The 24,323-nt window shown below is 45.3% G+C and overlaps 1 protein-coding gene across 1 annotated transcript in view; it reads right to left on the bottom strand.

Annotated features, from left to right (window-relative positions):
• Nucleotides 1–24,323, bottom strand: part of STX8 (syntaxin 8) — a 975,973-nt gene that overhangs the window by 186,211 nt on the left and 765,439 nt on the right. Inside the window, exon 7 of the mRNA XM_085616822.1 lies at nucleotides 20,387–20,488. Within this exon, the coding sequence (XP_085472948.1) occupies nucleotides 20,387–20,488 (102 nt within the window). The remainder of the gene's footprint in view (nucleotides 1–20,386; nucleotides 20,489–24,323) is intronic.

Here is a 24,323-nt window from a genome sequence, read left to right as displayed (position 1 = left end):
GGAAAATGAAGTTAAGGAGGTGGACGCTCTTGTCATAGGTGGTGGGAATTTCTTCAGCTGTACAGGCCTTGAGAATAGTCTCTTCATGGAGTATGGTGCATTTTTGGTGTATCAATGTAAAAAAAAAAATAGTTTCACTGGTGCACTCCTTCGTTAATCTGAGTTATCTGTGAATACATTTTTACCCAGCTTATTAGCAAACTGCTTTGCGTGCTACACAGTATTTGAAGGCTATCGGTCCCCCATTCTGAATTATCAAAAAGTGTTCAAGTAGACATGTACGTGAGTAACTGTGTGCACAGCTGTGTAACAAACAATTTTTTTCAATCTTTAAATGAAAAAACCCCAATTTATGACAACCTATAGTCAATCAATTTTTCTTTAAATTTTCATTGTTATTGATACACATATATCATTGTGACAAGTCATCCGTGGTAATGCAATCCAATTCCTTTCAATGTACAAACAGCAACATAAATTACAAAGTACAAAATCATATTATTGACGGACACATTCTTCTTCGATGTGACTCCGTCTTATTCATGCGGTGCCCTATGCATTTCGGGGCTCATTGTCCCTTCCTACATGATTAAATAAAACCACATATTACATCAGTGTCCGTGTTTAAGTCATCACAAGCTACCAACAACTTCCTGCAACCTTCCGAGTTAATTGCAACACTCATGCAGCCTTTGCCACGTAATAAAGTAACTGACACTGGTAATATCCACATTTACCATCATTAAGCTCTTGGTGTTAATGCGAGATGTATACCATTATAAACCAACAGACTAATCACCCGTGTTTCTAGGGAGTTCACACACCACTGACTCACTCGACCTAGGTGCGACCAAAGCATGTCTAACTTTCTGCATACATCTCTATATCCACCTCCACGCCAAATCTTTTTTAGGCCTATCACGCTTTATACCTAAATATCTATCTCTCTTTATCCGACGCCCATTGTAGCTGTATATCTGTCTCTATAACTATTACTATCTACCACTAAATGCACATTCATCTATTTAACCACATCGATTAGCACAGACCATGTACTAACTGTCCTCACTCTCTTCATCAGAATTAGTACGATACATCCAAAATACTGACACCATTGAGGACGTAGTGAACACATTTTCAGAACAGTCCTCTATCCGTGTTAGCAGGTCACCTCCTGCAGTAATATCAAAGTCTATCTCTTCCTCCCATTTCTGCACCTGCATTGAGTACTGCAGCCAACACTTGCCTCACACACCCAGTGTGCATGCTTAATACATGGATAATTTGAAGCAAGCATTGGCAAAGCCAGTAGGTCAGGTGTTGCCTGCCGGTCCTTTGGCTTTGTCAATGCTCGTTTTCTTTTGCCATGAGTTTTGAAAAAAAGTTATTGTTAGGGGAGTGGCCTCGCCAATATGAAATAAATGGCTAACAGCAAAATTATCTAAAAAATCATAAATTGCCACAATAATACCAAGGACTGAAGGGAACTACTTTGTGTGGATGTGCCCCTTGTGAGAAAGAAGCATGTCATTTGTTGCACTGAAATTAGCCAATGGCTGGAGTGAGCTAACCCACCACCTCTTCAGGATGCTGTAGTGGGCAAATAAAAAATATTAATGACACAAGAACAGCCCAATGAATAATGAAGGTCGACTTAAAGCCCTTATAAGTATATATATTTATATAAAACTTTTAGTCAAGTCAAAATGCCAGGCATAAAAAGAGAACTGTGTTTACCGAGAATATTCAAGTACAAACCAGGCTATTTGATGGCATTCTTCATCAGTAAGCACTTCTGTGCCTAAGGCTTTGGAGAAATTCCTTTCAATTGGCTAGAAAGGTCTGCAGACGAAAGGAAATATATTTTTATATCTTGGGCAACCAATGGCACCTCGTGGGCAGAGCAATGGCCCTTTGCTGAACATCTCAGACTGTTTGGGGTACTTGAAACAAACTAATACATATGTACTAGCCTGAAGCCGAACTGGACAATAAAATGAACAGGCTAGGAGTAGGAGGGGGCACAATAGGGAAACACTTATCTTTGTTTCTGCGATATTTAAAGTAGCAAAATTAACATACAACATCCTTCCACATCAACAGTGTGCTTTGCATAGTCTGCACCAGAACTATTGCCCGAGGGACTTGATACTCATTTCACAACCTTGCAAGGATGAAGGAGTGTATTGCCCACCGGAAATCAAACTGGTGACCTGTACGTTAACCACACATATCCGCTGAAAGTCCATTCATTTACTTAGCTAATACACCTGCTAATAATGTAATGTAAAGGGGAATTCCCTTCCCTGTGTTTTTTTTAAATAGCACTATTACTTGTCCCTGCAAACCTCCCAAAGACAATTTTACACAGCTGCATATGAGACTGAAAAGGTCAGATTATACCATTCAATATGTTTTGGTCTCCAAAAGCACTTATTGAGAAAGTGTTCCCTTCTACTGAAGGGAACAATTTTGTGTGTTAATGTGCAAGGGCAGAATGCTGCCACTCACTGGCTGAGGTGGGGTGCTCCCATGCCCTATCCTGTTAAGTACAGTGGGCATAAGCAAAAAGTCAATGACACAATAACAGACCAATGGATGAAATGGCTTAAAGACACTAAGTAATTATATTATAAATAGCATGTTAGTAAACTCAAAAGGCCATTGCTAACGCCAATTGAATGACAAGGAACTATACAATGCACCTTTCCTGTAAGTGCATCTGTTACCAAAGCCCTAACTCCATCCCAGGATCCACTCCATAGAACTTCTCATTTCTGGAGTCGCCAGCCTCATAGAATTGACAGCCTCTCTGCAGCACAGAAATTCCTCCATAGCTACCTGTCAAGGTGAGAGCAGACTCCAGACCATTGAGCCACAATACACTGAATAGCCCTAGCACTTGATCCTTCCACTAGAGAGGTCCTACCTAGCATGACTAGTTGCCCAAGGTAGGCCCTCTTGAACCTCCTGTCACTGTGCAAAACAAGGTGAAAGCATAAGGGGAGCACACACCCAAGGCTCTCACTTTGAACCTCCCTCTGCCTTTCCTCTGCCTCAAACTAGACCACATGAAGTTCAGAAGAGCCCCGAATATAAGCATGTTCTCATCGGCCTACGAACTTTCAGGGCTCCGAGCTTGCCCTTCAGCTCACTTCCCGCCCACTACTGTCTGCCACTTTAAATCTCCTTGAGCCTGCCCACCAACCATCAGAGTATTAGCTCTCTTAAAAGTATTTGCAGCAATTAGGGCTCCACATAAATCTTAAAATCATGAAGAAGTGTAAATAATAGTTATACAGATATTAAGGCTATAAGCTGTTTAAGGGAAACGCAATTGACACGTATATATTTTGTCCAGCACCCCGCAGTCATTATTAGGTTATGGCTTGTTCAAGCGAACAAAATCAAAGACAAATAATATGTTACAAAAGTGCATATCTCCGAAGTTGGGGTTGTTGCTTTACTAGAAATAGAATAAGTATAAAAAATACTTACTAGCCTGATGGCCGCTGCATCACTTCCTAGCTTAAATTTTCCTCCACCCTTATTGCCCCAAAACAAAGAAAGGCATTGTATTTAGTTAATCCTAATCCTAATGGTCTGTCGCCTGGAAAAGCCCACCCAGACCACCAAGGGAGGGGAGGAAGAAAAGGCGTTCTGATGGGGACACCACATGGAATTTATTCTGTTAAATACTCCTCTTATCCCAAAGTTCGTCAATGACCTTGGTGTGGACGTGGGGCTAACCTTGATCTTCAGCAGAACAGTCAGACAGAGGTCGACCCATTAATCTGCAGTCAGCCTTAACGCCCACTTCACGTCTGCACAACAAAACCTTTTCTTTAGAGTTTAGATTCATCTGCATAAGGAAAACTTAACAGGCAACATCAACGTTGGCATGCAGACTATTAGGATCGGTGTCAGTGCGTGCAAGTCTCATGGCTACCCACTGGCAAACCCCAATAAGACGTTATTGTGTGTCCTTCTGCCTTCCAGTTCTCCACAAGTGACAAAACTAACTTGTTTTCATTGCAAGTGAAACTTAAAACTTGCATATTTCTATAACTCAACTTGAATAATGGACTTATGCACGCAAAAAGACTAAGGCAGGAGGCATGGGGACTAGAATCAACCTAATTTGTACTGTACCTTGTGGCATAGAGAGCACTATTTATTATTAAGGCCCGATAATGTCGAAATACCCATGGTTTCTAAGGGTGGTATTAAACACTAAACAAACAGTCTTGAGTTCTGAAGTGATGTTTGAAATGTTTTACATCTGAATAGCAGCGAGCCTTTTCTGTTCCAAATCTCTCTGTCCAAAGCCTGGCTATTAAGGGGGAATTACGAAGGGATGTATTAAATTAACCCAGGAACACAACAGATCACATCTAAATATGATTTTACCCTAGTTCGTCGGGTGAAAGGCTACTTGAGTGCAGGGCCGGACTGGGAACCACAACCGGCCCTGGCAATGTGCTCGGCCGGCCCCTTCCCCCCGGGAGGGGAGGGGTGCCGCCGAGCTCTTTGCCAGGGCCGGTTTTCGGCCGATTTTGTTACAGGGCCGTTTTTGCAGCATAGCAAAAACGGCCCTGTAACAAAAATAAGCCCCCCAGGGGCCCAAAACCGGCCCCCACCCATGCGGCGCACCGGGGGATTGCCCGGTGCCCGCTACGGCCAGTCCGGCCCTGCTTGAGTGACCACAAAATGTTGTTGTGGGTTGTTGGGACCAGCAACTCATATCGGGGGAAAGAGGCGGGGTGGGTGTGGGGGAGAACCCGAACGACGGAGACAAACATAAGAAAAATAAAAAAGTTAACTTACCTGCTGCCCCTCCAGCATCGCGTCGATCTCTTCAGCTCCTCTTCCCCGTAGGCAGGCACAGGATTCCAGCCTGCCCTGCGGCCAGTCCTATAGCTGCTCTCATGCGAGAGCAGCTTCAGGGCTGGCCTGAGCGCCAATGATTTGCACTCCAGGACAGACTGGGAGTCTGTGCCTGCTCTATCTCCAACCAAGCAATGCAGCTGGGTTGGAGAGAGCCTCACTGCGCATGTGGGTTTGGACGGCCTGAGCCGGCCTGCCAAACCTACATGTGCAGTGAAGGCTATGCAAAACACTGGTTAAGACAGAAAAGTTCTCTGCGTGGTAATGGATGTGTACCCTTGCACTGAGTGCCCAACTGAACTGCTGTCTGGATTTGAATATTGATTTGTGATGTCATACGCAAACACGTATCATGCATGCGTGCTAAGACATAGGACTGTCTCACGCAGTGTGGTCTTATTGGACCCGGGGATTGGTGCCTAAAGAGCTACCCTCATAGTGGTAGAAGGCTACTTACTGCCTTCACCAAGAGATAAGCACCACAAGTGCGGTGGTAGCAGCATACTGTGTACTAATTAGTAGTAGTGAACAGGTCCTTTTAACCTTTGTTACTAGAGTAAGGCCTACAGGCTCACTCGCCTTTTTAAAGTTCGGCTGCTGCGTGCTTAACTCACACTTGGCCTCCTTCATCAGTTAGATGTAGAGTGCTGCACAGGAGTGGTGTCTCTGCGCTAGATGTATGTGTGCCTCGAAAGGGTACAGAACAGTGATAGACCAGAGCTGTGCAGTGCATGCATGGTGAGTGCGTGTACTGGGTGGATGTATACCGGAGAGAAATACATTACATGAGAGATGTGGTGCTGTGCAGTTATTGCACAGTGAAAGCATGTGCTGGGTGTACGTGTGCTAGTAGAAAGTACAATACATGATGGGTGAAGTGTGGTGAAGTGTGAATTGCGCGCATGGGTAATATGTGTACTAGCAGTGTGTGTGTTTGCAAGTAGCACACCATGGCACAACACAGAAAGGCTACAGTACTGAACAGTGCTCACATAATGTGTGGGCTGGATGTATGTGTGGCTGTGATGGCACAATGCATGGTGGTAACAGTACTGAATAGTGCATTTGCTATGTCCATACACTTGAGTGTACATTTGTCTGTAATGGTAAATTAAATGGAGGACACTGGGTTCCATTTTGTGAAGCCCAGGCATGCCTGGTGAAGACATGAGGAGTAGAGGACCCCCTCACCCCCCTTCTCCAGAATGATTTGTGTATTGCTGCATTCCTGCAAGCTGGGAGGAACACACTGGAAAAAGGGAGAGAGCGACTTGTCCTGTACACTTTTAAGGGTGCTCTTTGATTCAGTGAGAGATCACAAGGAAGGGGCCTGGGCACATCTCAGGAAGGAGATGGGGCTCATAAGGGAGTCATAAAGAGTAGAGCTTAGAGCCCGGGATTAAACTTCACAAACAGCACTGTGATTGGCATTCAGGTGTGAACTCTAGTCATTCTCATGGCTTGTGTTGTGGGACTATCAGCTTTGGAGTATCTTCGGCTGCGACAGACTGTCTTTCAAGAGGAAGAAGAGAGAAAAAAAGTGTACACTCCAAAAGAAGTAGAACCCCAACATAAAACTTCAAAGACCCAGACCCTAAATCACATTTGGTGTCTGGAAATGGACAAAAAGAAGGGGCGGTGGGACCTCCAAAGTTTGCCATCTGCCAAACAGCCAGACAGGCTGCATGAGGAGGGGATGCTTAGCAAGACTTCTGCCTGTGATGAGGACTGGGGACCAATGCCTGCTAGGCTCCCTGTTGGATGAGGGGAATTCACCCAGAGAAACCAAGACCACCTGCTCTGGAGCCTGGAGCACTAGCGCCTGCAAGCTTGCCAAGACTAGAATTCCCTATGAGGAAGAGTAGAGCATTGGAGGGAGAGAGGTCCATGGGAAGCCCAGCGGAGTGGACTCCTAGTGCTAGGGGTGAAGAAATGGCTGCGCGACCAATCGGGCCATTGCCCCTGTGCAGATTCCAGTTGACGATCCCCATATGCCAAGAGTGGAACAACTGTAAAGACAGCTGGGAGCAGAGCGCCGTGTGGGACGAGTGAAGCTGTGCTGCATCTGTTGCAGTGACCCTGTATGCCAGGAGAGGCTGTCGTGAAAGTTTTTGTTGAAAACGTAGGACCAAAGCCTTTGTGGAGCATAGCAGCAATCCGATATGCCAGGAGACGCCACCGGGGTACACACTACCCTGTGGTGAGGGCCGGTGCCTTGGCCGGGAGTGCTTCGGCAACCCTGGTATGCCAGGAGGAGCTGCCGATACCTAAATGGTACCGAGGATCTAATCCTCATCCGAGAAATGTGAGCGTGACCCTTAAGTCACCACAAAACAAAAGACGATTGAGCTGGAGCTGCCCCCGTGAAACTGAGGAAGCCACAGGGTGTGCATCACTGCATCATCGGGACACCAGCCCAGAGCAGAGGAGTCCAATTCCTCCACTGTGTGGGGAGTGCAAGACTTACCGTGCAGGAGCAGGAGGAGCACCTGAGCACCTCTGATTGCTGTTGGAGTGGCCGTGTATGCTCAGGAGAGAGTCATGTTCAGCCAACTCTCCGAACAGGACTGGAGCAGAGGAAGAGCTCACGGTCGGGGAAATCACTTGGCCACTGCAAGCCTCCTCACTACTGGACCGGGTAAAACTCTTTTCGGGCCTATCGGGCCCTGGGGGACTTGCTGCCGATGGCCCTGTGGCGACAAGGCACTTCTGACTATTTTCCCAAGAGTCGGCGTGGACTCGAGTTCAGGCCTACTAGTGAGAGTATTCCTTAGGGGCGACCACCATAGACCTGGAAGAAGATTACCTTCAGCTGCTTCCTGAGCTCTAAGGGCCACTCTCGCGGCATGCAGGCAGTGTTCAAGCTAAATTCTGCAATTACGCTTTAACGCAACAGAAGTTCCTTCAGACTGGCGGATGGAAATGCTGCCTCAAGTAGTGGCGCCCTTGCTGTGCGCTAAGTAAGACTCTTAAAGAAGAAAACAAGACCCATTTACACATCAAGGTGAGCTTCCACCAGGCCACCCTTCTAATTTCTGGCACACTTTCTTTTAACTGGGCTACTCTCAAAAACACAGATCCAGCTACAAAGCATACCCCTAATCTGACCATGTATCAGCGCGCTTGTGTTTGGCCAGATAAAATGTTCTCTTATTAGTCTGGAATTAAAAATATGCAATTTAAAACTATAATCCATTATAAAGATCTAGTAAACCGCTTGGGATCTGAGGAAATAAAAACTTTTTATGAGATAATATAACAAACCAAAAGAAAAGAAATAAGCATTTACGCAGATTTTCAAAAGACAGTTCTTTTACGGTGACCTTTCATATGTCAAAACCAGGGCAACAAATGAATGACATAAGAACCGTTGACAATAAGCCTATGGAATGCCTTTTTGTTAATTTTACGAAGAAATAACGAGGATGAAAACACAAGCGAAAACAACATTTGGTTGGCAGGAAGCACTCCATCTTTATTAAAATCCCAACATTTTTACTAACAATGAAAACATTCCGGTCGAATCAAAGTTGTTGGCAGGCAGGTCTCTAAAGAAGACCCCGAAGGGCGGCTTGGGCCAAGGACACACAAAGGCTAATTAGGAGGCTGGGATGGACAGGGGGCACGAACTTGCCACCTCGCTGGTCCCACACACAAAGCTGCAGGATGCGCACCATGAATACGTCATTGTGTCTGCAGGGTGGCCGAGCTGACATGACCTGGAGGGGGTCTCAAGCCAGTTGGCAGGTGTCGACCTCACTTAAAATCGCAATTACGAATTGCCTGGCACCGTGCTTGGCAGGTCTCAGTCATTTATATGGGCATGGAACCTGGCTTCTTCTGCAAAGTTAACTGTCCCTCCTGTGCTATTTAAGACGGTGCTCCACCTGGACAGCACATAAATGGGAACTACTAAGCACAGGCCCGCTTGAGAAGGTCCAAGAACATCACTGGCGATCAAGCACCTTCTACTTCGCAGAGACCCATGCAGGGGGCTACAACAGCCATTGTGTGCCCACACCCCCAAGTTAAAGGCTGAGCCGTAAGCATACGATCACCATCCGTGGTAAGCAAACGATCACCATCCGTGGAGAGGCATTAGTGCTATCTGAACAGTCAACCAATTGTAGGAAGAATGCTTGAACTAAAGCAGTGACCGAGAGCACAGAATAATTGAAAAGTTAGGCCAGCTAGTATATGCTCTCTGCTATGACCCGGTCTTCAAGGGCACCAAACAATCTAATGTTCGACTACCAGCAATATTATTTACAAAGCGTTTATTTGAGCTTTCTATCGGGCACACCATGTCAAATCGAGCTCAGAGCGTTTTGCAATGTGAAATAGAGATTTATGAAAAATGTTGAACACGTTACATCTACACATGTACATAGAGAAACTGTAAAATACACTTTGCACTGTTGATAGAAGTGATACAATGCATCCTGAAATGGGTTTCAAGGGATACATCACAACACAATACACAGATATGTACCTAAGAGATAAGATACAAATGGTAGGGCTTCAATCAGCAAGCAAACATTTCCAGAGAAGAGAGTTGGCGGTCATGGCGGGGATGCCCAGCTGCGGAGAGGTGGGTATCTATCTTACGCACAGGTAACTGGAAAAGAAGTAGAATAGCATTGATATAGTTCTTATTGCTGCAATGTTTTAGCACTGTCAAAGTGTAAGTGTAATTATCAAAACTCCGTGTTACTCGTTTCAACCAAAGAGATTTGTTAACTTGTTGGAGATCAAAATAATGAGTTGCGGCCTAAAAACAGATGCAGCATCAGGCGGTACCGGTTCGATGTCCTTGGACTTCAACCACTAACAAAGAGGTCATCAAAGAACTGCACTCAACAAAGTATGCGCTGTAAGAATCTGAAGCGACTTATCCGAAAGCTACTGCACTAGAACCAGACTGAAAGGCACACTTTTATTTTGGACCTTAATAAGGCCACCTTCTCAGTCTTTGTGGGCCATAATTACATATGGCCCGGAGGTGGCAAATCTCTAGTGTGCAATCTCTGGTGTCGCGTATAGGAGGTAGCCGCTCTTTCTCCACGTGGCGAATCGGATGGGCAGCGGGGTCTCCACTATCTATGTCCTCCCTCTACCTACTGATCCCAAAGCCTTTTCTTATCTGCGAGATGTCAGCATCCAAGGCCACGTCAACACATTCTGCGTTCAAATGTTAATTCCATGTATACTTCTAATAGAGTATACTCAAGGAAGTTACTTTGAGCTACCAAGCAAATGCATTTAAATCTGAAAAAGGAACCTCATCCTTGATTGCAGTCGGTTACTCTTACTTACATGAAGATGGCTTCCGAAGCACTGGTTTTCAGAGTGACAACAAAAAATATTAGGACAGGGGCTATGTTTAGACCAGAAAGAGGTCTTCTGGCTGAAAATGTGTCTGAAGATAGAGATGTAATTTTCAAAGTGAAAGCTGAGGTCGAGTGTCTTCTCACTATTGTGCCAAAATCAACGTAAAGTAACAGGACATTTCATATACTATGAGCATGAAATCTGCCAAATCTGGTTTTCAAAACAAGGAAGGTTTAGGGGGACACCTCCTCATATTCTAACCCGACCCCCTCTGATGGTGCTCTCAGGAGTACTCAGGTATCACCTATGAAGAGCCAATCTAAACTTGGCAGTGCAGTATTTAGCATTTCACTTCGTTATAGGCTACGTGGGGACTAGGAACTGAGCAATGGGTTAAACTGAGTGAAGGAACAAACTCCTGGGCACAGCGAGCCCATTCGCCGTAGCTCTACTTCAGCCCATACCAACAGGCAAAGGAGCTCTTGGAAAGCCTAGGTGGGATAACTCAAAAGGCCTGACAAAGAAGGAAGGAGAAAAGGGCAGGACTTGGAAAGGAGAAATAGGACACTTTTCATACTGAACACAAGAAACTGGCTTCTGAACACTCCTTGATTATGCAAAAAGGGAACTTTAGACACCGCCTTCGTACTCTAGACGATTTGACCAGAACCGCTGCTCTCTCGGTTGATAGAACAGAGAGTACAGGTCTCACCAACTAAAAACTCTTCCGCTCTAACTGAAATCCCTACCTCTTCACTGTGCTCGGAAGACTGCAATGGAAGCACTCAAGAGGCAAAATAACATTTTCCGAGTACTGAAAATTCTTGCACGATTTAGGGTGCAGGGCTGATTGATTGGAGGGACACCCAGATGAAATAAAACTAAATGTACTGCACTTCCCTTCGATTCCCAAGATACTTTCCCTTGCAAGTGTTCGGCCAGTACCCCACATAACCGAGACAGGAAGGCTGCACTTGACTTCAAGCAAGCCAAGGCTGGATCTGTTTTCTTTCCAACCGAGGTTGGCTGTAGGGGACATCAGGAGAATTGCAGACTGGATAGTGTCCCTATAACTGACATGCAATGCTAGTACAGAGCAATTTGCAAGCAAGACTGCAAATCTTACATTTTCCAGTAGGCCATCCAAAATCTACTTTCCCAACACCTGGTTACCCGATTGCATGCACTGTTTCTGAGTAATATTACAAGGAATAAAAAAGCAGAACTTCAAAAGCACTTCGAGGCTGCTTGATAAAGTAAATCTTTGTCAATCCACTCGAGTAAAAACTCCCAACTGCGCACCTGATGTGACTTAGGCACAATTCCAGGGACATGCCGGCTGTACGCCACAAGGCATGGAAGCAACAGTCTGAGACGCAGCGATGATTGAGGTCTGCAGCAGCTTTGGTGGTGCACATCTGGATGAGTTTCAGTGTTCCTTAGAGGCATCGAGGTATCTTATCTTCTGCTCCTGTTGTCCTCCTGCCTGCATGCACCATATGAAAATAGAGAGTACGTGCATGTGTGGTTGCTTTTATTGCACAAAAGCAGTGGTTTGCCCACCCATGCCCCATTCGTTGCATGTTGGTTTACCTTCCTAACACAAATGTGTGGTTATGCATATATGAAACTGCTAGACAGCAGAGCTGCAAGATTCTGAATTAATAGCAACAGGACTTTGATTTACAACGAACAATTAGAGAACAACCTACTTGTCCTGATCCTCTTCTTTCCTCACCATATTTGCATGTATGCGCAGGAGTGTGCAACCACAGAGAGACTTCAGGAGCACGTCTGAGGTCACTGAAAACGCAGGGTCTAGATAAGACCTACCAAATACGAGAAGGAGAGGCCAGTTGCGCGAAGGGCGAGAAGACCTGCCCGGTTCCGGCCCTGTAGTTCCTATCGGCGAGTCCACCCTCCATAGGCAACAAGATAAGAAGCAAACAGTCATTAGACATGGAAATGGCCTAGAAATCAGCAAATAGGCCTGCTCTTGGCTCTGCGAACTTAAAGGGCCGTAAGGTGCTGGTCACTAAAGCTTGTGCGGATGGTGTGGAAGATGACCCCTTGGTACTGGGGGGGGGGGGCTGTTAAGACTGAATAGGGACCAGTGGCGTGTGGGCACCTGGGGATCACACACCCAACACTGAGAAGGAGCCACCTACCTAGCAGAGCCTGGAAAAATCCCACAGGCTTACAATATTCGCCTGGGAGGGCCCATATGGGTGCTGTGATATAGTAACTACTGTGCATAGCAGAGACGCTCCATCTGGGATATAGCACGCCACTTGTACACTCACAAGGCACCATGGGGAAGACAGATAAAACCCAGCCCAAACTCCAATTTGAGGTACGTAAGACCCCCAAGTCAGAGACGCCGACTTAAACAACGCAGAGCTAGATTCGGAAGCAATAGACCCACCAGCGGACACTGAACAGAAACAGATTCTTGCAGCAATGCAGCGCAGCTTAACAAAAATCGATGGGAAAATAGATTCTCTGACATTCAGAATGGATAGAATAACAGAAAGGCTAGACAAGCATACAGAGAGGCTGAACACGGTGGATAGACGTGTATCAGGTGCCGAAGATGTTATATCAGCGGAATCAGCTGTACATAAAAAGATGGACAAAATACTTCAAACACTAAGAACAAAAGCTGAAGATTTAGAAGCGCGACCCCAAGGGAACAATCTGCACATTGTGGGGGTGGTGGAGTTGACCCGCATAGAGAACATGGAACTCTTTGTGGAAAGCCTCCTGACCACTATTCTGGGTAGAGATACATTCTCGGAGATCTTTGTTGTAGAGCGAGAGCATCGTTCTCTGGCACCCACACTGGCCCCGGGGGCGACCCCCGTCCCATTATAGCACATCTCCTTATCGGGATTGAGATGCTGCACTTCCCAAGGCGCATGAACTACGGAGCCTGCCATATGAAGGTAGGGCGTTAACCCCGTATCTTGATTTCACACAACAGGTTTATGAGGCGCGTGACTGTTCGTCCAGGTCAAACAGAGGGGAAGGTACACTATTTCACAGGTCCAAAGTAAATGTTCCAATTCCTTAAGAAAAGAGGGGAACCGGGACAGACGCAGTTCGCTGAGTGGGAATCCCAGAGAAGATGGAGAAGCACTGGATGCAGCAGAACAATAGAAGAGAATATATAGCCTGGTATTAAGGGATAGTCAGTTCCCCCACGATGAAGGTCCAAATGCTACTTGAGACTTGCTCTGGCACTTTCTTTCCTCTTTTTTTATGCTCTCGTTTAGGCCGGCAGCAGCATCGCAGACAACAGACCCTGAAGGAGGGACCCCTGTTTGCGCCCCTGGACCCCAGTGCATAAGTAAGACTGTTCTGATTGTGTAGAGGGGAACCTCTCCAACACCTTGAGTACAGACACTGACTATGCTGGTAGGGTGCCGTTCTCCACGAACTGGGAGACTGTAATGGCTAACTATTCTATTGCCATCCTAAAAGGGAAGAGCTCGTGGAGGGGTTTCGGGAAGACGTGGGGCTAGAGTCCCGGGTTAAACTCTTGTCCTATATTCTGACTCCATTAGAACGCGCTGTGGGTGAGATCATATATGTTGCATTACATTTGGTGGTCGGTGCCATGGACAATTAGAGACTTACTCACATGCAAGTTGTAGAATTGCACTGTTATTTGTTGGGGGATACTGGGAAGGGAGGGGTTGGGAGATGTTATTGCTATGGAAAGTTGGAAGATATATAGCGCGGGACGAGGGGAATTGGGGAATGTACATTTTTTGTTATTGCTAAAAAAGGTGAAACGCATTACAAGACAGAACATGACAGAATTATGGGTATCATGGATGTGCAATTGGGGACGTAAATCAAGGAGTGATGGACCACTGGGAAGTGCCATGTACACGGTTTCTCACATGGAACGCACGTGGTCTTAATGATCACAAGAAAATCCGTAAAGTGATAGCCTACCTCAAACGACAAAGTGGATGTAGCTATATTGCAGGAAACGCATTAAGTTCCTGATAACACAGTTTTAAGACGACAGAAGATGCGGAGCCATAGCTACGCAGCGGGCTTCACCTCTCATGAACGCGGGGTTCTTATATGGATGGACAATAGATCAGCGGTACAACTGACAGGTATGCAAGTCGATGCAGGAAGTAGATTCGCAATAGCTAACTGTCGTAAAGACGACTTAGAGGCAGTATTGGTGGGGATATATATGGACCCAACCATCACGGCCCACAGTTTTACCATTCACTCAGCGCTCGTGTACAGTAGTGGGGAGATCTCCCACAGTTCCGTGGAAGATTTTAATTGTGTACCGAACCCAGATTTGGACCGCTCTAATGGCCCGCCCCATCACACATCTGTGGCGGCTAAGGCACTGCTGGATATAGCAGATAACATAGGCCTAGTGGACATATGGAGACATTAAAGCCCTGAAGGTGCGGGGTACACACTCTACTCCTCTGTCCATGACATTTATACACGCATTGACTATTGGCTGATATCCAGGAGTCTGGAATCCCGAATAGCTGGATGTCGGCCACTTCTGCGTACTTACTCCGACCACTCCCCTGTGGTATTGGATGTAAAACTGAGGGCACGACGGATCGCACCATTCACTTGGCACTTCCCTCCTTACTCCCTGCTGGACTCTGTCTTTAAGGTGGAGCTGGCAGAGGCGATAGAGGAATTCTTCACTAATAACACGGGCTCAGTAGCCAGCTTCGCAATAGTCTGGGAAACTTTCAAAATATACATCAGAGGGGTCACGCTTTCTAAACATTCAGGGGTCCTAAAATCTCTAAAGAACAGACTATCAAATCTGGAAGGAGAGCTGGTAGGCTTGGAATTGAAACATAGACATTCGAGGACACCAGAGCATTAGGGGAAATTAAGACTAAACTGGTAGAATACCATGACACAGCCAATGACGAGGTCAAACACTTAGACAAATACTCCATAGCGAGAACATATGGGGAGGGGAAGTGCCCAGGAGCCACTTAGGCAACACTTTTGCATCCAAATAGGGAACATACAGTGATCATAGGTATAAGAGACTAAGGGGAAAAACTGATTTTGGATACGCGAACAGATTTCATCGTTATTACGCTGAACTATACCACACACGTGTCACGCCCGATGAAGCAGCAATAACAGACTACTTAGGGACATAGCGCTGACATGGCTTATGACAGAGCATAGGGAGCATTTGATGCCACCCCCCAACCCCTCAAATATAAGGGCTTCTCAAGCTAGTATGCAGGCCAGAAAAGCTCCGGGAATGGATGGCCTCACAGTGGCCTTCTACAATGCTTTTCAGGATCTCCTTATCCCACATCCAGTTACACTTTATGAAGAAATGGTAGAGACGGGCATTAAACCCCCTCGATGCAGGATGCTCCAATAATCACGCTACTAAAACCAGGTAAGAGCCCTGATAACTGTTCCTCATACAGACCACTGTCCTCATTGAATGCGGACACTAAAATATACGTTATAGTGTTAGCTAACAGTTTAGCTACCCTGCTACCGGGGGTATTGCGACCTGAACAGGCAGTATATGTCCCAGGCCGTAGCTTAAGGTATACTCTCCACACACTATTCAGCGCCATACATTATATAGAGCCAGAGGTGAGAGCCGCTGCGAAGTTCTCAGATGAAGAAAAAGAGTCTGATTTGGTACAGTGCGCCTTTTTAACAGCGGTTCTTCGCAGAATTAGAGTGGGAGAAATATACCTCAGGTTGATAGAGGTGCTATATTATAGACCAACTGCCAGAACACAAGTGGGAAATGCTGTGACAGCCCCGATCGAGATCACTAGGGGCACTAGACAGGGATCCCCTCTATCACCATTGCTGTATGCTATTGTGGCAAAACCCCTTGGCTTGTGTTTTGCGGGAGTATCATGGACACAGAGGCCTATGATTCCCTGGCTACAGACTTATAGTTTCAGCATATGCGGACGACAAATTTTTGTATATTCGTGACCCCGTGGGGAACCTCTCCCAAGTTTTGCGGGAGGTGGTGGGATTCTGAGGTCTTTCGGGTCTCCAAATCAACTGGGACAAATCCATCATATTCCCGCTCTCCACTGCTGTGACACAGATAGCACTGGAGTACCCCCTACAATGGAAGACAGGCTCAGTCAGATATCTAGGAATACAAATACATATAGATCCGGCCCATGTCCTAAGGGACAACTATGGTAAAGCGATACACAAACTGGGAGGGGACACTGAATGATGGATCAAGCTCCCATTATCCATAACAGGGTGCACAGCAATTATGAAAATGGTAGTGCTTCCTAGATTTTTATTTAAGTTTCAGAACATCCCAATGTTACTACTGCGCTCATTCTTTCATACACTGAGATCACGGTTAGCCTGGGTGGGAAACAACCTAGGGTGCAACGGAAGGTCCTAGTTCTGTTATATGACATGGGGGCCCTTAATGCTCCTGATCTGGAATTATACTATACAGCTGCACAGGGTATTCCGGTGTATTATTGGCTCCATGCCCCGCATGACCTACCACATCTACATATTCAAAGAGATGCTGCATCTCCAAACACTCTCCCCAGAACACTGTTCAGTAATCCAGCACGGTGTCATGGCGTCCATGATTCACTTAATTCTATGATTCACTCTTGGCGACAATTACTAGAGTACCAGGCTGGCTCCCTACTATACTGCCCTCACATTGCAATTGAGTGGTGCACCTGGTTCCCGCTGAGTCAGGAGAAAAGTGTTGTGAAGACGTTACACACATTGGGGATCACCACAATGGGAGAACTATTCCGAGAGGGGGTATTGAGAGAGTAGGAATCCTTCCAAGAAGTTGAAGGAACACAGAAACCCCCTAGCCCTTTTTCAATATTTCAGAGTCAGGCACGCATTACAGGACATATTGGGAGAGGATATGCAAGAACCCCCAGACACTAAAGCACTACCCTGATACAAGCAAATTCCACCACTAGACTTGTAGCAAAATGTTATGCCCTGGTGCAGGAAACACTCAGACCAGGCGTAATGAAGGCGCGATTAGAATGGCAGAGAGAGCTTGACAGGACTTTGGACGACAAGTGCTGAAAATATTGCTGCTCCGTGACCCAAAATGAATCATTAAATGGACGGCCAAGACTTATCCATTTTAAATATGTTAACAGAGTATATTATACTCCAGAGTGACTCTTTAGATATGGCCTACGAGACACAAAGGAATGTTCCAGATGTTGTGCAAGTAGAGCAGATTTCATACACGTGGCGTGGTATTGTCCCGAGATCGCTATATTCTGGGGGGCTGTATTTCTAGAGCTAGAATCCATTATTGACTCCACCCTGGAATTTGATCAAATGCACGCTCTCTTGGGATATGATAGGGGGTGGATACAGCCAATAGAAAGTTGGTGGCCACTGGGCTTTCACTGGCTAAGCGTCGTGTGGTGATGAGCTGGGCGATGGGTCCAAATGCCGCTATAAAGCAATGACATGAAGACATAGTATTCTGCAATACACAATCAGACATACACAGAGAGCTATTATCCCCCCCCCCAGTGGGAGACAGCATGCCATCACCCAGGTCCTCATACCAGTCCAGGTCTTCATTGGGTTGCGGGATTTCTAAGGGATCTTCATCGTCCATGCCTAACCCTTCAGAATAGGGCAGGTTGAACAGCATGGAGCCGTACGTCTCTGTCGGCGCCGGTCTCTGCATCGGTGGATGCCCGACCGGCTCAGTGTTATCTGGAATAATGATGGTGGAGGCCCCGGCAACGCAGAGGGCCTCGACATCAGACGCGGCACCGGGGAAGGTCGTAGAGGTATGACCGATGCTGGTCAAGATCTAGGTATGGATCCAAGAGGAGGCTGTGGTGCCGTTGCCAAAGGTGCGGAACCCACGGGATCTCCTTCAGCTGAGCCTGCAGGGTGGCAGGGTCAGGTCCCCCAAATACGGCACACAAGGCGTCGTTAAATTCTTTTAATTGGGTGGGGGTCACTCCCAGCCTTGGAAAGGGAAGGAAACGAGGAGTCGACCCAGGCACCTGCTCCGCGGAGCAGGGCCTCAAACACCAAGGCTCCTACGTTTCGACCCGCAACGGAAGGTGCTTTTTATGGTGCTTCTTACCTGGCCGCGATGATTTCAAGGAAGAAGTCTTTGACCCCCTGAAGCAGTGCTCGGACCTTCCTCTCAACCGGGACCACATGTGAGAGTGAGATCGATGAGGCAACCTCTGTGGTGCCAGACACCGGGCCGTGATCAGCTTTAGGGACCGCTCCCTCAAAGCCTTCAGCACCATGGCCCGGCAATCGGAGAACAACTTTGTGTTGTGGTTGCGCTCCAGCCAGCAGAGACACACCAAACAGGGGTCCATGACCGACACAGCGCAGTGACAGGCACCGCACGGCATGAACCCAGAGGTTTTCTTACTAGATATACCTACCACGCCAAAAGGAGTTGACAAAAAGTAAAAAAAGGTTTGTCAAAAAGTGACAGAGGGTAGCTTTCTTCGGCGAATCTGCGCTGGTTGGCGTGGAAAGAAAAGAACGGACGTAAACGCACTGGGATAGGGCACATTTATAGACGACGTGGACGTCACCACGACTACGAACCCGATGCGTACGATGTCGCGCGGAGTCGACTGACAACACTTATCGGCCCGCAGGGGTACTGCATTCAAAATTCTTCTTGATCCAGTCTAATGCCTGGAAGTTCAAAGGTAAGGAATCTGCGGCTAGATGTCTCTATCAGATACTGGGACCAAGGGTGGGCACCTATTTTGTTTGGGTGGCAGGTTGTGACTGGGTCCGAGTTCCATGATAACCAGGAACACATGCACCTTGAACAAACACAGCCTCCTCTTCACTGGCATGACCACCACTGACCTTATCAGCAGGTGTCAGCGCTTGCATCACAAGAGCGGAAACACATCAGATTGGCCGAGACAGAGACTGCATCACTTTCTCACAGTGGGATGTGCCAGGTGCACACCACCGGGGCATCATGCTAAGGCTGGCAGCGACACAGTCATGCATATTTTGCTCATAAAACACAACAAGAACATGGGCAAACCCAGATAGTGGGGAGGGTGGGAGGACGAGTGATTTGCTGGGACTATCGAGTGACTGTGAGTGAACTGAGCTACAGGAGCTACCCTATGGACCACAGAGATGTCCTTTCCTAAGTCAAAGGGCCAATGTACTGTTTCGCTGCTGACTAACCCGGACAGTACTGTGGGTACTGCTCCTATTAGTACTCCTAAGAAATGCACTTGGTTAATTACGCTCAGTATTTCTAACTATGCAAGTAGTAATAAAGTACTTTTGTTTTATAAACCAAAGAACTAGGTGGACAGTGAATTAATGGTTGATATTTGATATTTATTGAGTGAGGAGTTTCTAACCCCACACAACCTTCCTGAATAAGCCTTGGACTGCTCATCTTCGCCATCCTGAGAGACAAGTATTAAAAGGACTTAACTTATGATCACTTCTGGGTCCCATGGTCAGGTTAATAGGATGCCAGAGGTAAACAGCTGTGACTCATGTGAACTGAGTCAACTAAAACCCGATTGCCCCCAGACTCAGGGAAAAGGTACATCTGGGATGGCACTGTCTGACAAGCATATAAATCTCTTAAATGGAATTCAGTTCAACAGCTACAGCATAAGACTGCTGGTCATCGGGATCAAAAAAGTGATTCCCCCAGCGAGGGTTGCATATTTTTTTTAAATGGCAGAAGCAACAATTACCATCCCCTGGGCGTTTTTTTTGCATCAAATATAACCGCATCACCCAGAATGAGCCCATAAATGTGAACACTGTATGATGACACAATGATGTCTCTGGCCATATACATTTGCTTCTCCTAATTAGGAAAATCAATGAGTTGATGTTTAAGCAGCACCATGGCTCGGTATACTTCCCCATCAGGTTGGTAGTAATTCTGTTCATTGCTGTGCACTCAACATGTCAAAAAACATCTGTCAACATTATATGTCATTAACAAAGGTACTCGGAAATCCCACCTGATTCAAACCAAAAACCAACTACTCACGAAGAAGTAGAATAAAAAATTAAATCCCACATTTTTCCTCGTCTCCAGTACAGGAGATAAAATCAGACTAATTCCACTCTCCCTATTAAGTATACCCAATGAGAACCATACCGCAAGATGTCGACTTCTTGTCCACGATCTTGATGTGCCTTGTCTGGCAGCGAATTTTTCCGTCTGTGTTTTCAACCAAGTTTGTCAGATCATCGATAATTTCTGGAAAAGAAAAATATATGATGTTCACATAGTTTTGTTACTTTTTTAAGCTTTGTTTTCTAGATTTCATGGTCCTCTGTAGGTACTGGGAGAAGGATGCACCAGTGAGCATCAAAGATCGGTTGTCTATTCCTAGATTAAAGAGGATATGTGTGCTTAGTACTCAAAAAAAGAAACAATAATAATAATGACCAATTTCCTTACAGTATCTTAATTATTTTCTTTTAATCTCCCCTCCATGTATGGCTGTGCGAATTTTCTCTATTGTACTGTTTTACTAAGGAAACTTTGTGTCGTCCTCTTTAAGAGCTAAAGATGTCTTTGATTGTCAGTACCATTCCATGATGAGTCTGCTTTTAACTTCTAACCATTGATAATATCCAACCGTTCTTCCCAGTACCCAAAATTCTACTTGACTTAGCAGTTCTCTCAACTACCTTAGCACTGCCGTGCATTCTCAGGCTAAATCATGGTAAATCATGGTCCTCCTAAATTAAAAAAAAACATTGTAAACTTCTCTACTCATGGGCTTTTCAACCTTTTCCTCTTCTCGCTAATTTCCTCCAATCGACTTGTTGGATGGCTCTCTAAACCCCAACTAAATTGCTATTCAACCTTCAGACTTTAACACAGAGATCATAACCCACTTATCTTGTCATGTCCATTTCCTTCCCTACTACAGGCCTCTCACTGGCTTCTTTCCTATCAGCTTCTACTTTGACCTTCCAACTCCTCACACTTATTCATTTTAATTTTCCACAGCACGCGTAGAAATGATGTCGACCTGAACCATCCACAGTCACTATCAATCAGTGATCACAGGACGTCTTTTAATATGACCTCATTCTTTTTAGTGGGTTCGGTCAACCTGAGGTCTTTGATCTCTTGTTCCATCTTGCTGATCTTAATAAGTAAAGATTCCACTATCCTCTCCGCATATATGAACAGTATTTCCATCATACTGTATGCTAAATTTTGTTAAAGATAATCCAATTCTGCTCATAAATCCCCTCATCAAACAATAGAAAAACACAGATTCTAACTCCTTTTTGGACTCTTTTGCGTAAAAGGGATTTTTTTTTTACAAAATGGTGGCATACCACCAGCAAGAGATTTTTGGGGTTTTCTTTAGATTTTTCTTATGTCATCAATTTCTGTCTCAGGGGTTCACTCCTCGGAGACTCATAGTTAGCGTTGGAGGGTATTACATCTTCTTGTTTGAAGAGTTTGGTGACAAGTTCGTCCCTGTCATCATTGAACACAATCATGTCTATAAGGATATATTCTAACCTATAGAAATTGTGTAGTACTCTATCAGGGGAGTGTCAGCATTCACCAATATACCTACTATTAAAATGGTTGCTGTGATTCCAGATGGTTGCACATCGTCATAACATGTATGACAAATAACATATCACATTAGATATGATTAAAACGGATACCAGTTTCAACAAGGTAGTGGTGCTTAAACAATCCAAAAACACCCTACCTAAAGTGTAAAGTATGGGTTCAACCAAGGTTGAGACGCTAATACGGTTTGAAGCAAAAAAGGATGGAGCACACACCAGACTGAGTATAGAATTGTTACAAATATCAGTAAAGAGTCTCTTTGAGGCTTGATTGAGTCCAGAAATAACATTTGTTATTCTCAGAATTGGCACGTTTTTACAATTGGTGATGTAGAAAGATGAGCAGCCAAGAAGAATTGAGCAGACAACATGTTTCATCCTGGCGGACTTTATCAAGTCTGCAATGTGATACAACAGAAAATTATAACAAGGTCTACCCGTTGATAGAATATATATTACCAGAGTCTGTCTTAAAGATCACATAATAAAAAATATAGGTCTGAAAACCACAGTGAAATCCTAAAAGTAAGTACTGGAAACCAATGAAAATAAAGGAATGAATTGTAAACTGCAGTTTGTCCTGTTGGAGTCTTGGACAAGTCTTGGACATGTCTAAAAAGTCCAAACCCCTAGGAAAAAAGTGAGTAATGCAATCCCCGACTGAACATGTGACCAGAAAAGTAAGAGTTTGTAGGTTTAAAGAGGAATCCCCAAAGTGTAATGTGCAAGAGTCAGTATAGGAGGTAGTCTGATCACTCAAATGAACTGTTATATTCCCAGTGAGTGCCGCAAACACTATGGTGGTTGGTACAGCGAAGTAGTGTACTGTAATAAGTGGCAAAGAGAGGCACCAGTAAATGTTAAGTAAGTTATAATATGAACTGAAGGAATTCAGTTGGTGATTTAGTATTCACACAGTATCTTGTTTTAATCAAAGTCTTTATCACAAGCGATCTACATCGTGGAGCAGGAAGGGGACGAGAAAACAAGAAGGGGGAAAAGAATCGCGTTACCAGGCACGCTAAGTGCTTATTTTTGGAAAACCATAGTAGATGCTTGCTTTGTAACTTCCATGTGTCATGGTGACAACACCAGTACTCTTGTCAAACGTTTTAGAAGCTTAGCATGATGAATCTCTTGATGATATTGGTATCAGTGTAGGCTCGGGTGGGCTGTGCGTGATTAGCAATGGTTGTGCCAGACCAGGAGGGTAAGATCTTTAATCTACTTGTGGAAGGAAGAAAAAATATAATCTTAAAGGAATTTAACATCGTGTAAGGAAATAATAAACCACAACTACCATATGTGCATCACCATGCAAGGAAGGGCGACAAAGTAGCAAACGCCACTATTGCTGAGGGGGAAGCCTGAAAGGGAAGGCAGCATACACACACAAAAATAAAGCGCGGGAGGAGACTTTGCTTCAGAGGTGCCAACGTATTTCACTCCTTCACATTGAAAACACAGGAAATATAATGAAAATGCAAAATATCAGTCTCTACTCATCTCCTCTGTCCTTGTAAATAAATCACAGGGTTCAATAGGAGATTTCTGATCTCTCATTTTTGCTGTGATCATCTTTCTGGGGCTTCTCAAAATGGAGGGGTGACAGTTCAGTGATCCAAAAACACAGCAGTCCTCCTCTGCAAAGATTTTCTGCCGAAGGCCAAGTATTGTGAGCGAGTGTAATGAGCTCCAGGAGGAATGCCAGGGCTGGTGGGATAGGTGGGCGGGAGGGTGAGCCTGTGCCAAAGCAAGAAACACCTGCAAAGCGTGGACTAATTGAGCACTGGCAGGCTATGTTCCCAACGTATGAAAACAATCCTCACGACTGTAAGCATTGTGCTGCTTAAGAAATAAATATCCCCATTCCTGAAACTAGTGTTGACAAGGGTAACTTTAGATCAAGGCCAAAAAAAACAAGCATTGGCATAGCCAATAGGTCTCGCCTTTGAGACCTTATGTGTTAAGCCGAGCATTGTGGCATGCTGAGCATTGTGGCTGCTGTGCATTATGAAGAAAAGTAATAATAAAAAGTGTTAAGCATTTTTGTTACCTTTATACAAACGAAGACGACATTATAGACAACTGAAAAACCTGATTAAAAAAAGATTTTAACATAACAAATGTCTTCTCGTTTTTTTTGTACTTGCACTGCTGGCAACTTCTTCCTGCCTGTTCTCATGCTTGTTTGTTATAAATTTTTTTGTTATTGGGGAGCGACACATAAATAACGGGGGAGTGGAGTTTGGAAAACTGTAATTTAATTAGAACACAAGCAGCGGACGGACACTAGGGGAGAATCAACAGATGCCAGATTCCAAGGGCAGACTGATGTGATGCGGTGGTGCGATGATGCAAAATGGTGGTGGTGAATGATGTTTGGTGCTCAGGTGGTGACACTATATGCTGTGGATTGGAGGCACGTTGTGGATTGTGGAGTTAAAATATGTTGTTTGGTGTGTAATTATGCGGTGTGTATTGGA

Source organism: Triturus cristatus, chromosome 7, assembly GCF_964204655.1.
Source record: "Triturus cristatus chromosome 7, aTriCri1.1, whole genome shotgun sequence".
Classification (NCBI taxonomy): domain Eukaryota; kingdom Metazoa; phylum Chordata; class Amphibia; order Caudata; family Salamandridae; genus Triturus; species Triturus cristatus.
Note: the sequence above shows the minus strand (reverse complement) of the source record. Positions and strands in the feature narration are given on the sequence as shown.